Source organism: Haemaphysalis longicornis, unplaced genomic scaffold (assembly GCF_048455015.1).
Source record: "Haemaphysalis longicornis isolate Haplotype H1 unplaced genomic scaffold, Haemaphysalis longicornis Haplotype H1 scaffold_9, whole genome shotgun sequence".
In the NCBI taxonomy this organism is placed as follows: domain Eukaryota; kingdom Metazoa; phylum Arthropoda; class Arachnida; order Ixodida; family Ixodidae; genus Haemaphysalis; species Haemaphysalis longicornis.
This window is the reverse complement of record NW_027526460.1, coordinates 113,013,085-113,029,949: the sequence shown is the minus strand read 5'-3', so window position 1 is coordinate 113,029,949 and position 16,865 is coordinate 113,013,085. Positions and strand designations below refer to the sequence as shown.

The 16,865-nt window shown below is 49.2% G+C and overlaps 1 protein-coding gene across 1 annotated transcript in view; it reads right to left on the bottom strand.

The window, feature by feature from the left end:
* Positions 1–16,865, bottom strand: part of Tusp (WD40 superfamily protein Tusp) — a 159,231-nt gene that overhangs the window by 20,289 nt on the left and 122,077 nt on the right. The window contains exons 3-6 of the mRNA XM_077685015.1: positions 10,354–10,549; positions 9,673–9,783; positions 8,803–8,951; positions 7,322–7,546 (exon numbers count right to left, since the gene is read on the bottom strand). Coding sequence (XP_077541141.1) covers positions 7,322–7,546; positions 8,803–8,951; positions 9,673–9,783; positions 10,354–10,549 — 681 coding nt within the window. The remainder of the gene's footprint in view (positions 1–7,321; positions 7,547–8,802; positions 8,952–9,672; positions 9,784–10,353; positions 10,550–16,865) is intronic.

Sequence of the window (16,865 nt, the reverse complement as noted above, 5' to 3'; positions counted from 1 at the left end):
TCTCGGACATCTCTGACATTACTGATGCCTCTTCCACTGGCACCGAGATATGCGCTGATAAGGCCAACAATCTCTCCGAAACTCCAGAACCATTTCAGAATGTGCAAGCTCCCAAGCGCCGTCGGGGATCAAAGAGTCTCTACAAAGCCTTGGACCTGCACGGAGTTGTAAAGAACCCCTTGAGATACGGGCTTGTCGTAATTGTAAAGCCCACCGATTCCTCAAAAATCATCACTAGGTTCAACCCAATATCCGTCACGGAGGGTTTGGAATCTCTGGCTCCCGATGGCGTGCTGCAAGTGCGTCCTAACTACAGACTTAACCTCATGGCCATCGACACACGTAATGCTGATGCAACGGAGCGCCTGCTGAAAATTTCAAGCGTTGCGGGGATTCCGGTGACGGCATACGAACCACGCCCAAGCAAATGCGGTGTTGGCGTAATTCGGGGTGTAGCCACGGACATCTCAGACCTTGAGATTCTCGAGGCTTTGCGTCAAAGAATACCAGTCAAATCGGTCCGCAGACTGGGCAAATCATCCGAAAGCGTGCAAATAGTCTTTGCTACTGAATCGACCCCCGAACACGTCATTATCGGTTACACACGCTACCGTGTGTATGCCTACGTCGAATCACCCAGGCAGTGCTCTAAGTGTCTTCGCTTCGGTCATGTGGCAGGCGTGTGCAAGCTTACAACGCGCTGCACTCGATGTGGTGGCAGCCACGACCGTGCCACGTGCGAAGCCGTGAACCTTCATTGCGCCAATTGCGGGAAAGAACACGAAGCGACGTCTGGAAAATGCTGGGCCCGCCGTGATGAACAAACAATATACAAATACAAGACCACTCATAAAACTGACTATAAGTCTGCCAAAGCTGCCGTAGAAGAGCAGCTCATCACTGGACGCAAAAAAGCTTCAAGGAGGCGTGCGCAGAAGGGAGGCAAACACTTCTCCATGGACGTCGATAAAGACTTCCCGGCACTACCCTCCCTTCATAGCAAGGAGCCACAAAAATCCAAAACAACCGCAACCCCCGAGGCGACCGCATCTGCAGTTACAATACTTCCAGCAACAACGGGCGTTCCCACTCCGAAATCAGGCGGTGCCCCTCTTCCGGATCGGATAGGCACTACCTCTACGGAGCCTGCACATGTGCCTCCTTCTGACCCAACAGGTGTCCCTCAACCAGCTCCTCGTAAAGCGCCGGAATCTCAACCAATAAATTCCCCATCATCAACACCGACTACAACGACCACTCCTGCTGCTCGGTCAACTAGAACCAACTCTCGTGTCACACTGAAAGGACAGCGCGGATCGCCAGCCGCGAGCAGCTCCGGATGCCTCGCTTCTTCAATCTCCACTCTTGTGGAGGCTCTGCGCTTGGTTCTCAGCCCTCTTTCCGCACCAGTAGCCAAAGCCGTGTTGACAATTCTCGATTTTATCTCCCCTCTCCTCGCACAATGGCTGTAACGGCAACGACTATGATACGGGCCCCCTCAGTGCATCAAATTCGGGAAAAAGCAACAATCTTCCAATGGAACGCGCGAGGACTTAGACAGCGGCTTCGAGATTTCCGCCGCTTTGTTCAAAAATATCAGTTCCCGCTCATCGCCATATCGGAGTCCCGACTAACCACAGACGTACGTTTATCGGGATACGTACTTTTGCGGTCATCAACTGGAGCAGCAAAGACGAGGGTTTTACTAGGGGTGCGTAAAGACCTTACCCTACTCGAACACAACCTGCCACCTAACGCATCGAATGAATTCGCAGCCGCCACAGTGCGACATGCTGGCATCTCTTTCACAATTATCGCTGCGTACATCCCTCCAAACGCATCACTGAACGCCACTCGCCTCGAGGACATTATTCGCGCTACACCGCCTCCGCACATCCTGACAGGAGACTTCAATGCGCACCACCCTTCGTGGGGAAGCAAAAAAACCACGGCTAAAGGACGTTGCCTTTTGGACATTGCTGACCGCCTTGGTTTAAGTGTAGTAAACGCCGGGGACCCAACATATCATCGTGGAAGGATGTCGAGCGCCCTTGACGTCACCATGGTTTCCGCGGCGTTGCTGTCGACCACAAGCTGGTATGCCGACATTGAGTCCCACGGAAGTGACCACATACCAACGTACATCACTCTGGGTGGCTTCCCTGCTGGTCGTCGTAAACCTGCGGTTCAATTTGTGAACTGGGAAGGTTTCACCACCGCAATAGAAGAGAGCGCTGACACTTTCTCTTCTTACGATGACGCTATCGACAGCATCACGAAAGCCCGGAGGTTGTGCAGCAAAGCTGGCATCTTTCCAAAGGAGTATACTGTGGCTGATGCTGAATATGACAATCTTCGTGCGATCAGCAGAAGGGCGGAAAGACGTGCGCGGAAAACATTAGCGATTGAAGACGTACGAGCGGCCAGACGCACGCAAAAGCTCATTCAGAGACATTTGGAAAAGCTCGCCAAGCGTGAATGGATGTCGTTTTGCTCCAAATTAGACCCCAGGAAGCCCCTCACGAGGATATGGAGTCTAGTTCGTGGTCTTCGTGCACCAAGGACTCAGTTACATCCCTTCACATCAATTTCCTTGAGAATGAAGACAACTGACCTGGATGTAGCTGAAGCCTTCTGTGCCAAAATCACCTCCACGCAAGGCTCACCTAGTACAAGTACCGTAGGAACAATGAGCCCTCCATTGGCGCACACATCTTATCTGGACACACCCTTTTGTGTGGCGGAACTCGAGGCCGCCCTGGCCTCAGTTCAGAAAGCTTCTTCCCCAGGTCCTGACGGAATTAGCTACGTGGTTCTGAGTCACCTTGGTGCTAAAGCGAAGCGGTGGCTTCTCTCAGTGTTTAACCATTCTTGGGAAACCGGCCACCTTGAACCAGAGTGGAAGCGCGCCCGCATTGTACCAGTCTTAAAGCCTGGCAAGGTGCCTACGCACATTGACTCGTATCGGCCGATTGCGCTCCTCAGCTGCATTGGTAAACTGATGGAGAAGATGGTACTGCAGCGCTTGGACTGGGATCTCACTGAGAGAGGTATATATCCGTCGCAGATGTCAGGCTTCCGCAAAGGTCGGAGCAGCATCGATAACGTGATTGCCCTTGCAACACATGTTAAGGAGGCAAAGGCTCGACGGCAATTAACCATCGCAGTCTTTATTGACATAAAATCGGCTTATGACTGCGTGCTCCATGGAGCTATCTGCACAGCTATGAGGTCCGCAGGTATTTCGGGACGCATGTACAATTGGATCTGTGATTACCTCTCCGGCAGAAGCATCTACATGCGCGTAGCAGATGGCGACACGTCATCGCACAATGTTACCCGCGGTGTTCCCCAGGGCGGCGTCCTGAGCCCAACTCTTTTTAACCTCACCTTGGTTGGTCTTGAGAGATGTTTGCCGCAGTCGGTGAAAATCTCAATGTACGCAGACGATATATGCATTTGGTTCTCAGGCCGCAACCGGCGTGTGATTCGAGACTTCAGCGCGCTATTAACTCGGTTGCGAAGTTTCTCGCGATACGCGGCCTTGAGATATCACCCGCCAAGTGCGCCGCAATGGCCTTCACTAAACGGGATGTATCCAAGTACCATTTAATGGCCGCTGGCGTACCAATACCATATGTGGATCACCACAAATTCCTTGGTGTCACTTTTGACCGTCATCTGACATGGACACCACACGTTCGCAGCTTAAAAGAGAAGCTGACATCATTTGCGCACATTATTGGTATGCTCTCCAACAGCGCTGGTGGATGCAGTGTCAGCTCTCTTTTAAGGCTATACGACGCTCTGTGTGAAGGACTCCTCCGCTACAGCCTCCCAGCACTGACTCCACTCTCGAAAGGGAACCGTAGAGGGCTTGAAAGCCTACAGGCCAAAATACTACGAATCTGTCTTGGGGTTCCGAAGACCACATCCACTGTGGGAACCATGACAGAAAGTAGACGTCTTCCGTTCCCTACTCTGCAGGCACTGGAGCTATGTCGAACGCAACTGCGCATTGTAACCAGACAGCGTGGGCACCCACTAGCAGCGGTATATGTGTCCAGGGCGCAGGAGGTCCTACCCCCACATTTCCAGGCCCCAGCCCCTTTTCTTCACCCACCGTGGATGTTCCCTCCCATGAAGATCACGACCACTGTTCCTGGCTTCAAGCGAAAAGCACCCATGCCGGCCCCAGCTTTGAAATTTTTTGCCTTGGAGCTCATTAATACTTACTATAGAGCCCATACGCATGTGTACACGGATGGATCAGTGACGGGTACCTCTTCGGCGATTGGGATTTGGATTCCCTCGTCGCGAACCACCATTAGCGTCCCACTTAGCCACAAGACGTCAACGATGGCTACCGAGCTCGCTGGGCTGCGGGCTGCTTTTCACTACATCCTAAAGCAGCCACCCACTAAATGGGCTTTTTTCACTGATTCCCGGTCTGCTCTAGTGTACTTAAGATCACTGCCGAAAGATCAGATGACATGGGAGATACATCATCTGCACCTCCAAGCAACACAACAGCGACACGAACTGCAATGGCTTCGTGCTCACTGCGGAGTCGCCGGAAATGTTGCAGCTGATACTGCAGCCTCTTCGGCCCACAGCCTCTGTGTTCCACCGCTGCCCGTTCCTTTTACAAGAAAGGATGCGGCAACCCTCGCTCATTCCATTGCCTGGAGATCACAGCGGTGCATTTGGACCGACAAGAATCGTCAGTACACGCCTCTGCATACCATTGACCTTAAATGCAGCTTCAAGATGCCTCCTGGGCTCAGCAAGCGTGAGGAAGCGGTAGTGCACCGCCTTCGTCTCAACGTGGCGTACACACGGCATTTCCTCAGCAAAATTCAACAGGACATTTCACCACTCTGTCCAACATGCCATGTAACAGAAGACATCAAACATGTCATCTGTACCTGTCGAAACTTTACAGTGCCAACGCAGACTCTCCAAACATCTCTGTGTATACCACACCACGCAGGCCTTGAACTAAGGGCAGTTATGGGCCCTTGGTCGGACCCACGCCAGGCCGTACGGGCTACCAAAGCTCTGCTCGTGTTCTTGCGTAGCACTGGCCTGGAACAAGTGCTGTGATGAACTTAACTTCCAAACTCTGTGTATGTGCTTGAACACTTGTGTGCATTACCTCGTTATTTATTTATTTATTTATTCATTCATCTATTTATTTATTTGTTTATTTATTTATTTATTAATTTATTTATTTATTTATTTATTTATTTATTTATTTATTTATTTATTTATTTATTTATTTATTTATTTATTTATTTATTTATTTATTTATTTATTTATTTATTTATTTATTTATTTATTTATTTCAGTTCATGTTTTCTCATGTTTTCGTTCCCTCATATGGCGTAGCATGCTAAGCGATATGGCTCGGCTAAGCTCGCTTTTACCATTAAATACATTCTCTCTCTCTCTCTCTCCCTTGTACTTAAATACGCGACTGTCTTTCTGCCAGATAAACCAGCTACAGAAACTTTTGAGACGTAAAGAGGAAGGTTAGCGCTTGTAGGTACACGTAACTTCAACTGCTACTACATGCACTAATCAGGAGTATTCATTCTTCATCACCGCTAAACTTTTAACTTGTCATAGCCTTTTGTAACTTGATTTGTTTGATTGATTCTAGTGTTTAACGCACCTGGGCTATGAGGTGTGCTGTACTGGAGGGCTCCGGATTAATTTTGACCGCCTAGGGATATTGAACGTGGGCCGAAATCTCGGCATACGGGTGTTCTCGCTTTACGTCTCCAGGCTCCATCAGAAAAGCGACCACCGCGGCCAGGAATTGAACCTGCGTCCTCGTGCTCCGCAGCACAACGCCTTAGCCACTTAGGCGTTTTGTTACTTGATGTTTAAAAACCCAGTGGCCAAATGAAAAATAGAATGTTTGATGTTTTGAAAACAATACGGGATCCATGAACAAGAAACGCGTACGGGTTCCAAAACGTCAAACATTTATTCTTAACTTGGCCAGTGACTGCGATTTTTCCCTCCAAATATCACTCCTGACCAGGCGAAGTTTCTTCAAGCACCTAACTGCAGCCATTTGTAACTATACGGCAATGCCGAGTGGTACAGGAGTGAACATTCGAAGAGGGTTTCTCCGAAATCTTTACTATGATTACGACGACGACGATGATGGTGACGATTTGGATGCCGGTAGGTGTGGTTGCATACGCATACAACTTTGCCCCGATCCAGGCATGCATCAGAATAGATGATCGGAAATATTGGCTCCAGTCCATGCTGTGAAGGTGGTTGGAAAGCAAATCTTTAAACGGCACCCACAACAATTGCCCATGTGACGTCACTGGAATTCACACACGTGTCTCTACGAAGAGCGAAACTAGAAATTTGGCCAGGAGTAACCTGGAATTCGCGGGGGCGGCACCCCAACGCAGCAGCAGCGTCGGCCACGGCCGGGCTAGAGCGGCGGACGCCGTCGCTGTAGCCCAGACGTGGGTCGGCCGAAAGAAAACAGAGAGGAGCGGTGAGAGAGCGGAACCTAGTCGTCCTGATGTGCTAGCCCAGGACTACCCAACGCGTGACACAAGCGCAGATACCGAAAAAATTCGGCATGTGAGCCTAGTGATTTCCATTCCTACCGATTTAAACTAGTTAGTTTAGCAGGTTTGAGAACTGCGAAAAAGCTGAGAGAACTCTTATGATCGCTATGTATCAGAACAAGTTGCTACTTTCGCTTTTTTAATACCTCTTAAAACAGAACAGAATTGGTATTCAGCAATTCAAAAAACGGAGTCCGAATCTTGGCAAGCAGTTAGCAAAAGGTAGCGTTTCTCTAGCGGCCATATGTCTGTACGTGGTCTGTATATTTTCTTTTCCCGCCCTGCAAACCAAACCTGAACGTATCTTCGCCGTACGACCTCGGAATTCTTTCGGGTCCGGATTACCCAAGAGGTGCTGTCGAACTAGTTAATCAAGCCGTGCGAAGGAAACCCGCAATTGACGCGAAGCTGTGCCAAAACAGGCCTAAAACAACCGTCGCTAAAGCAGACGACACAGCCGACGGAATGGTTCCTGCCGTCGCGCCCGCCGGCGCTCAGGGAACGCTGGGTAATAGCGCGCGTTCGCAGCGCCATCTACACTGTGCTCCGTGGGTGAAAATCGCCCTCCCCCTCTTCAGCCAACGTTAGGAGTTTCTTGTCCCACGCGCCGCGAAGGAACCGTTGGCTGGTAGAGGTAGAAAGCTTTGCTTGAAAACAACGCAACGCCGGCCCATCCACGAGGCGTCCAATGTACTACGCAGCTACGCAGGGCGCACCTTGACGGTCTGTCCGAAGAGGTTGGCCACCAGGGCGCGCAGCCTGCGGGGCAGCGGCAGCGTGTGCACGGCCGCCTCGTCCCGGAGGGCGCGGTGCAGCGTCAACCTCGAGAGCAGCTGCAGCGAGGCCATGCGCCGCGTCACCCAGCCGATGTGGATCACGCTACCCGTGGCCACGAACAGCCGCTTGTCGTTGTGGCCCCACGTCAGCGCCGTCACGGGACTCTGCGCATGCGCCCATGACACGCACATGACACGCTGAAGACGACGCGTGGTTATATATACACAACTGCACGCCCGCTTCATGCTTGGGAACAACGCGAAAAAAACCCACAGCTGCACCCACACTTCAGCCCTATATAGAAGTGGCCGCCGTCGTCGGTGGCATCAACACGAACGGCACCAAAAGTCATGTGATCTCAGCGGCGGGAACTGCCGCGTAGAGGAGCGCGGTGGTGATTTTGCGCCGTTTCTCGGCATTCATATTCCAAGGCGTAAGGAGTCTCAAGTGTATATGCCGAACTTTTAGAGAGCAGTTACTACCTGCGTCATCGCCTAAATACCTAAAACTTTGCAACCCTCGCTATTTTGACGTCGCTTGCGACCCATGACGCTGGTGCCCCATCCCTGTGACTCCCCCCATGTGTGGCAGTTTTGTAAGCCTGAACTCACGAAATCATGCCCTTAACAGCTTTGAGTCTGTAAAGTGTTGCTGCGACACGCCGCGCTATAGGGCACGACAGCTCCGACACCGTCAGCCTTGAAGCTGTTTACTTTTAGTCGGCGAACGCCTGCAGTTTACCCTGTCATATTTTTATTAACCTTACAGTTTTTATACAGCCCGGCATTGTGCACCATGTGAACTTTCTCTTACTGTTACGTGGAGCATTACGTGCACGTATCCCTCTCTTCCCTGATACACAATCGTTCGTTCTCCTGGCATGGGGACAGGCTTCAGAGCTGTAGATACGCGTACAGGCTTGTTATCGACCCCCTAGTCATCATCATCAGCCTATCTATGCCCACTGCGAGGCAAAGGCCTCTTCCATTATTCTCCAGTTATCCCGGTCCTATGCTAACTGTGACCAAATTATCCCCGCGAACTCCTTGATCTCATCTGCCCATCTGCCGCCCCCTGCCACGCTTGCCTTCTCTAGGGATCCACTCTGTTACCATTAATGACCAGCGGTTATTTTGCCTTCACATTACATGCCCTGCCCACGTCCATTTCTTCTTCTTAATTTCTACTAATATGTCATCAACACGCGTTTGTTCCCTGACCCACTCCGCTCTCTTCATGTCCCTTAATGTTACACCTATCGTCTTCCGTTCCATTGCTCGCTGAGTCGTCCTCACCCTTTAGTATTTGCGCCCTGTACTTGGAGGGTTTCAGTGCACCAGTTCAGTGCATCAAAACACTCTTTGCACAGAATGGAAGATCCACGTGCAAACGTTTTTTTCTTTTTTTTCGCCCACCGTACCTGCGTGTAGGGTATGGAAGCCACAAATCGCAGCATCCCGGCGTCCGTGTAGAAATGGATGCGGTTTCGGCAGTCTCCCTCGGTGGACTCTGACGTGATGCCAGCCACGGCCAGGACCTCACCACTGTTGGACCACTCCACTTTGATGTCTGGCAATGACGACGCAGCAAAAAGGACGAGACCGTTAGCAATAATTGGGGGAAACGGCCGCCGGGCAAAATTTATTCCTAGCAAGTGGTTGTTGAGTGGTTGGACAGCATGTAATTGATCAAACGCGTAAAAACGCCTGTCATGACCGACCGCTAGTCCCACCTAATAAATCAGGTAAGCATGATGTGGCCAGTATAGGGTTATTTTCGCGAGCTTCAACTCAGGCCGAGGTATTCTTGAATTAGCGTGCAAGGACAAGTAAAATACAGTCAAAAGCTACAGAAATCATCGAACGGTATGGCATAATCACTAACAGCTGTACTCAGCAGCAGCAGTACTCAGCAGTTTTGAGTTTTTAATGCGATAGCTTGAAATGGCCATTGAGTGAAACAGCCGGATCGACGTCGGTGGCATATCTCACAAAAAAATAATAATGCGCTATGAGTTAACGTACTCTAAGCTATTCGTCCGTACCTTAGCGTAGTTTATCGTAATTCGTTTATTGCGCGGAAATTCCGAAAATCTGTGCCTGTTAAGATTCTGAATTCGTTTTTTGCGCTTTTCGTACAGAACATACTACCACGTTGTGGAAGTTTTTGCTGATGCAATGCCGCATCAAGATCCCTATATGGAGGAAAAAATAGTCATGATGATTATGATGATGATGATGATGATGATGACCCAATAAGAGTGATGACAAGTACCTAAGGGCATCAGTACCTTTGAGACCAGTGTTGATTATGGTGGGTGATATGTCGTCGTAATTCTTCATGACATGAATGGCTCCGTTGCTGAAGCAAACGGCCAGGACGGATATCTTAGGCTCAGGAGCTGCTCGTCATGAAAGAGAGAGAAAGGGGGAGAGAGAAATAGGGAGGAAGGGGGGAGGGAGAAAGTGGGGAAGGGGGACAAACGAACCATATTGCGCTTAGAAAACGCGGTGTTTTCGAACATTATCTGCGGGCATAACAAGAGAGAATATTTAACACGATCAGCTTCGGTTGTTCCTTTGGATAAAGGGATGTTACATCACCAGACTAGAACCGCCAACAAACACAGGGGAATTATGCACATCTTCGCTCAGACCTCTGTAGCTGAATCTACGGCACTCACACAGGCGATGTCGCTATTATCGCCAACAACACAGCAAGGAATATTTTCATCGGGGATATCAATACAAAAACATGAGAACAACATGGCCGCCTTCTTGTACTTACCCTACCTCAGGTATTAGTATAACCTTCTCGCGCAGATGCCTAGAATTTTCACCCTGGGAAACGACCTAACTCAGTATGTTCCCTAAAGTGAAGAGTTAGGCGGGACACTAGAATTTCTCTTTTTCTTTCTCGTAGTAGGTCACGGTGCTTGGCTTTGACGGCAGGAGGGCGAAGAGAGGCTGACCTTGAGTGGCGTTGTTTGGGACGGAACCGTCTCCCGTGGCGGCCGTTCGGTCGTCGTCCGCCTCCTCCATCTTGAACTTCTCGCAGGACCAGGCCATGGCCACGATGGCGGCGTCTTCACTCAGCGTCACCTGTGCCACCAGCTCCCCGTGCATGTCATTCACCAGGATCTGGCCGTTCGACGTGCCAAACAGGACCTGCACAGGTCATAAGAAAATGGCACTGTTTAGTCTGGGACAACAACTAAACAACGCTACTCCAATTTTACACAACAATAGGAAGAGCACAAAACACCAAAAGGCCTTCAGGAGTGCTTGTAAAGAATATGGCTCATACCGCTCCATTGAAGGAAAAATCAAGAAAACAAGAAAACAATCAACCACATTCTTCAGCAAAACAGAGCACAGAGGCTAACTTGCAAAGAGACATAACCTCTAATATATATAGACAATACCGGATCTGCACGTATTCCGCTGTTCAAATAAAACGGACGCTTTGCTACCTGCTTAATTCGACTGTGGCTGCACTGAAAATAAAGGAAGAGAGGGCTGGATGTGAACAGACAGGTGTGAACAGATTTGCATGCTGAAGTTCAGGCTCAACATATCCCTACACCCGCAGAGCGTAGAACAAGGAACTTGCCATATTTCGCTTTTAGTTTTGTGGACAATGAAACAAACCCTCGGGCACGGAGTAACCTAGACCAAATGCTTGCGATGTTGGCTGGCCGAGCAAGCGACGTTTCCCCTTCTGTCATATTCTTGCTCCGTGACCTCGAGTAAAGATGCAGACCGCATGGACGTTGTGGTGTAGCCATGGCACACAAATAATGGGCAGGATGGTATGGAATAGAGCGGATGACAGTATTCAAGATAGGCAGCCAAAAAGCGCTGTTGGGAAAAGGAGAGCAAGAGTAGCGGAAGAATGTTTAAACAAGGTTTCTCTATGGCATTTAACAGTGTTCACTTATACACTTCGAGGAGGGTTTAACTTTACCACACACACACATTTGTTAGAGTTAGTGAATACCCTACAAATTGTGAGGGGTCATCAGAGTGAGTTACATTTTCTTTTCTTCCGCTTAACGAGCGACTGGTTCTCTCTCATGCGCACTGACCCGTATTGAGCGCACACTCGGTCGCTCGGCCAATGCGCGCCCGAGAAGCTGAATCATCGTTGTTACGGTCGTGTAGCGGCCAGATGCGTTAGTTTTCTTTTACGCAACTCCCAACCCGGCGCATTTGTATGGCGAAGAAATGAAAGGAATAAAGGGAAGCGCGAGTCCCTGCATCTTGCGACGGATGATGAACGCGGGTGCAACATTACGCCGGCGTCGCCATCGATCCGTCTCTATCCGGCGCAGACCGGGGCGACAAGTCGCTGCTCGCGCACGCACGGATGGGGGATGCGGGTTCGCAGTGCCTGCGCCACGTGGCGGAAGAGGAGGAGGACGAAGCAGTTTGCCTGTCTGTCTGTTCGCTTCCCTGTTTCCCTCGACGTTCTCCTTTTCCGCCGGCTCGTGAAAAAAGAGCCGCCGGGGAACCTTAGCGCTATGTCGCCACGCCGTTGATAACGGGTGAAGCGACAACGGCGTGCCAGCAGAGGGACTTCATCTATCAGGGCGTGCAGGAAAGAGTTGTCTTTTTTTCCTCACCGCATCAGGGAGGTTTCGGAGATGGGTACTTTTCCGCTAATATGACGTACGCGCTTTCTACGGGAGAATGTTGTTCTTGAAAGAGGACTCCCTGAGTTGTTGGGTGTACGTACGCCTGGCTTCCCAGCTTGCTTCAGCAGCGACGTTTTATGAAGGAAAGCTTTTGTCGAGCATTACGAAGCTCGCTTAGTTTGTTTTCAACGATTGAACGCGTGAGGGGTTTAATGCATCAGCATTCTTTGCTGAGTAACCCACAGACCAAACCGTCTAACGCCCCGCATTTACGTGAAATGCATATTTGCCCAAGTTAATAAAAGGAATCGTTATAACGGTGAACACAAGCATAAATATTCGAGGATTTTTTTAAGAAGCAAGCAATAAAAAATAAAAATTTGAATAAAGAAATAAAAAATATGTACCTTGCACTCCGACCACCAACGTCAAAAAACGCAAACAAATAAAAAAGCCCGAAAAAAACGAGAAACTAATTTAAATATCGTGAAAACAGACTAACTGTGTAAACGAAGGTAACGAACGCGTGTGTACAAAAAAACATGATAGAACGCAACTTAGGTTCCCCTACTTCCCACTTAGCAAAAAAATAATGAATAAAACGTTTTCATTAGAACAAAAGGAACTAGTTCAGTGTGCAAGTCGCAATATACTACCCAATCATGTGTCATCGTCCACATTTATTCCATTTTTGACAGAGCTTGGTCGCCTTTGCAGAGTCAGTAGTTTAAGCCGCAACAAATTATAAGGGCTTGATAACATAAACATAGGTGACATCAGCAGAAATATTGAGTATTTAAAAGGTGCTATTTTGTATATATTGTACAAATTAATAGAACATTGCTCTTGTCCAGACAGCCCACAGTGTGGACGCGGGGTCCCCCTCTATAAAAGCGGTAAAAAAGGACCCTTCAAACTACCGCCCTATATCGGTTGTATTGTGTTTATTCCAAATTCTTATAAAACGCATATTGGGCGCAACATCTGCCTTTGTAACGAAGCCCGAGTTACTCAGTGAGCATCAAAGCGAGTGCAATACGAGTGCAATACGCTCTGCCCTCCATGTAGACAATGGAGATATCGAGCTCGTACCTGTTTTTAAATGCCTGGGTGTACTTTTTGAGGAACATATGTCATGGAATTTTGAGGTAGATTCAGCTATTACGAAGCTTTCTGGAGTTACCGATGTTCTATCTAGACTGAGATTTTGTTTACTCAAAAGTGTTAAACTTCTTATGTAAAACTCGTTATTTTTATCGCACGCCAACTACTGTCATCTGGTATGGGGCACAACTACGCAGTTCAATATCACTAAACTTCATGTATTTTAAAAAAAGGCAGCCCGAATAATTGTAAATGCAGCAAATGATAGCCACAGTTACCCTATTTTTTAAAGATATGAATTTAGTTCCAATGCCTGAGTATTACAGAACCACACTGATCAAACAATATGAAAGTGGACTATGAAAAAGTAACAATTTTCTGCCGCATATATCAATACTAACTGCAAAACAATACCAGCGTAACTTCCGTACTTTTGAACGCTGGGCCCGCTGGGCCCGCCGCGGGCCCGTACGAACTGCGCCACACAAATGCTACGTCACCATCTTCCCTTTTATCTAAACAAGCTTTGACAATGAATAGTCTGTGTGAAAAATCAGTGTCTTTTTTTAGCGTGCTGTTCAATTGATACCCACTTTTTGTCTAGTGATTGTATAACTATATGCTTGGTGTAATTCATCGTCTTTTTTCTTCTTTTACCTTAGATAACTGGTGTTACGTTTTGCTTCGTCTCTAGTTTAAGTTGTTGTAATGGTTTTTTTCTATGTGTACGCATATCTTCTAGCGATGGGATTTATGTTTTAATATACATGTATTGTAACTTGCTGTGTGCTCAAGTATGCACATGCTTATGTTGGCAGCAAGCCGCTGCTGCCACTTGCCATGTACACGGGTCCGTGAACCCTATCAAGCCCGTTTGGTGGCTTTTTGTTGACAGTCCCCAACACAGATGTTGAAATAAAGATTTACTGATTGATTGATATCCGGCGCGGGCCTGAAGGTGCTACTTGAAAAGTTGTCTGATACCTTTCATAGCAGCATAGATCAGAACGAGGTTTCGGGTGAGTTATTTCTTGAGGCTCATAAAGCGTTTAATACTGTGAACTATCATATACTCAGCGATAAATTATGCCGTTATGGTTTGCGCATACCAGCTCTATCTCTGCTTCAAATGTATTCATTCGGGATTGTTCTCAGCTGGTGTCACTTGGATCGGGGCTGATTGATTGTATCACTCAGGACTATGGTGATTGTAATACTCAGCAAGAGTGGTATTCCGCAAAGATCTATCTTGTCACCTCTTCTTTTTTAATTTGCATGTTAATAATTTAGCTACTGCTGTTAAAACTTTTAAAAGTTGTCTATACGCTTACGACACGCAGCTGGTATCATCTAGCCACTCTGATTATTTAGTCACTCTTTCAAATCTTCAGGATGTTGCTAGACATGCAGCTCATTGTTTTGAGACAAATTTAATATCAATTAATCCTGTAAAAAGTCGGCTATTTTCTTTCCAAAATCCACAAAAACTGTGCCAAATGACTGTTTCATTACATTACAGACGTCTAAGTGAGCTTCTACTTCCTGTGCCGTATTTTCTTCGTCGCGTTTGTTAAATGCCTAGGTTTATATTTTCATGGGGACCCTTCGTGCAATACACATATTACCCACAAGTAAAAATCTTAGAGTCACTACCTGCATATCGTGCAATTTAAAAATATTTCTGCCTTCCTCTCTTCCAAAAATACTTGCTTAAACATTGGGCTATAGTATTCTCTGTTATGGCACGTGATATTTTTTTCAACTGCTCCACTGCATATAAAAATAGATCTCCACGGTTGTAAGGTCCACTTATGAGTTAGCGGCCAGGTGCCCGGGCTGCGCGTGAGAACGCGCCGCTCTGTCTGGCGACGTAGCACTGCCGACACTGCGCTGCAGCCACCGCTAATTCGTCGCGGCGTGCGCGGGAGACGGATTGTCTGGCCCTTCGCATTCCTCAAGGATAATCCCCCATTGAGAGGGCAGACGGCGGCGCCGGATTCCAGGAACGCCTGCCGGACCCGCTGGGATTACCGGCGTCTCCATTGTTGTCGCGCCCTGGTCAGCATGACGCACTGTCGCCGTCTTTCGTTTTCGCCCCGCGGGGTCGCTCGAACTTGCTCGTCTACGAGCGTGCCGTTGACCCGAAGGTGGCGGCGCCTCAATGAATATTCCGTGGCGTGCTGAGTGACAGCTGTCTACATGTATTTGGGCACGCCCATACGCGTGTACGAACGCTACAGGGGCGTTCCCGAGAGAGTGTGATCTCGAGGTTATATAAGACCCAACTTGGCCGTTGGTAATCGTTCTTGTCTGAGCGCTGAGCTGGCAGTTCCCGGCGAGACAAGGAGTCTCGACCGTTAACGCTAGGTTGGGATTTGTGAGCCCCCTAGTCGAGGTTAAGATCGCGTCGGAGGTTAAGGGTGCAGCGCCGCACCGGGCAACTAGACGGATCTCGCGGCGAGACAGAGTCTCGGCCGTGTTTTCTCGAGCGGTTTGTGTACGCTCCGAGAGTAGGAGAGTTAGACGAAGCTGAGGAGCTCGAGTGATTTGTGCGCACTCGGAGCTAGCGTCTAGCTGAAGTTTGCAGTTTTTCTTTTTATTTCTCATGTACCCAGTTTTCATACTGTAAATAGCTGTACATAAACTTACGTTTCCCTTAATCAACTTCAACGCCTCGAGTTCGTCAATTCGACCGCCATCTCCAAGAACTTCAACACCATCACCCAGCCAGCCTCCTGCCAAATCAACCGGAGCCCGGGCGATTGGGTTCCTGATCGACACCGGACTTCGGAGAATCCCATCTTCACTGGCGCAGTCGGCAGGATTTGGCAGAAGAGAACACCAGGCCACAACCAGGGGCAGCAAGCGGGCGCAAGCCCGCCCTCATCGGCAGCAGCCGAGCTCCGCGCGGAGTGGAGCGGCAGAGCCAAGCCAGCGCACGGAGCCAGCGACGCGGCAGCCGACCACCGAAGGTGCGGGTGAGTGGGATTTCTTGCGCTTCGTTGTGGCGGTGTAGGCTGAGGCTGGGGTTGCATGGTAGTCACGCGGAGCATGCTGGCGAACATGGCGGAAGGAGGCGGAAATGGTCAGACGCATGAGGCGCCACCTCAAGGAGGCTCGGCAGCAGGAGAATCTCTCCAAGCGGAGTCCGAAACAATGATTATTAGGCGAATGGAGTTGGAGTTTCAAGAGCGAGAGGAGAAAAGAGCGCGCGAATTCGAAGAACGAGAGAGAAAAGCAGCGCACGAATTCGAAGAACGCAAGAGAAAAGCAGCGCGCGAAGCGGAGGAAAGAGCGCGCGAAGCGGAGGAGCGAGAGAGAAAAGCAGTGCAAGAATTTAGAGAGCGCATGCAAAAGCTGAAGCTCGAATCTGAAGAGCGGTTGCGAAGGTATGAGTTGGAGCTGGAGCGGAGAAGGCAGGCGCCCTTGCGCTCGGACTCCCGCGAGCAGAAACAATGGGGCACAGACCCAGCTAGTTGTATAGAAACAGCGAAGTTGAATGGCTCCGGCCAGTGTTTGGAGGTTGTACATTGCGATGACAAAGCGAGCAGCCGTGACTCGCTACACGAGGCTAGCATTTCCGCCGATGTCAAACGCGTGGAGACGGACATTGGGATGAGGAGCGACGAAGTAAGCGCGTCCGGAGATACCGTAGAACGGTGTAATGAAGTGATGCTCGAACATGACGAGCAGCCTCGCGGGCAAAGTTTGGGAATGGAGCTGCAGCGCATGAGACAGAACCC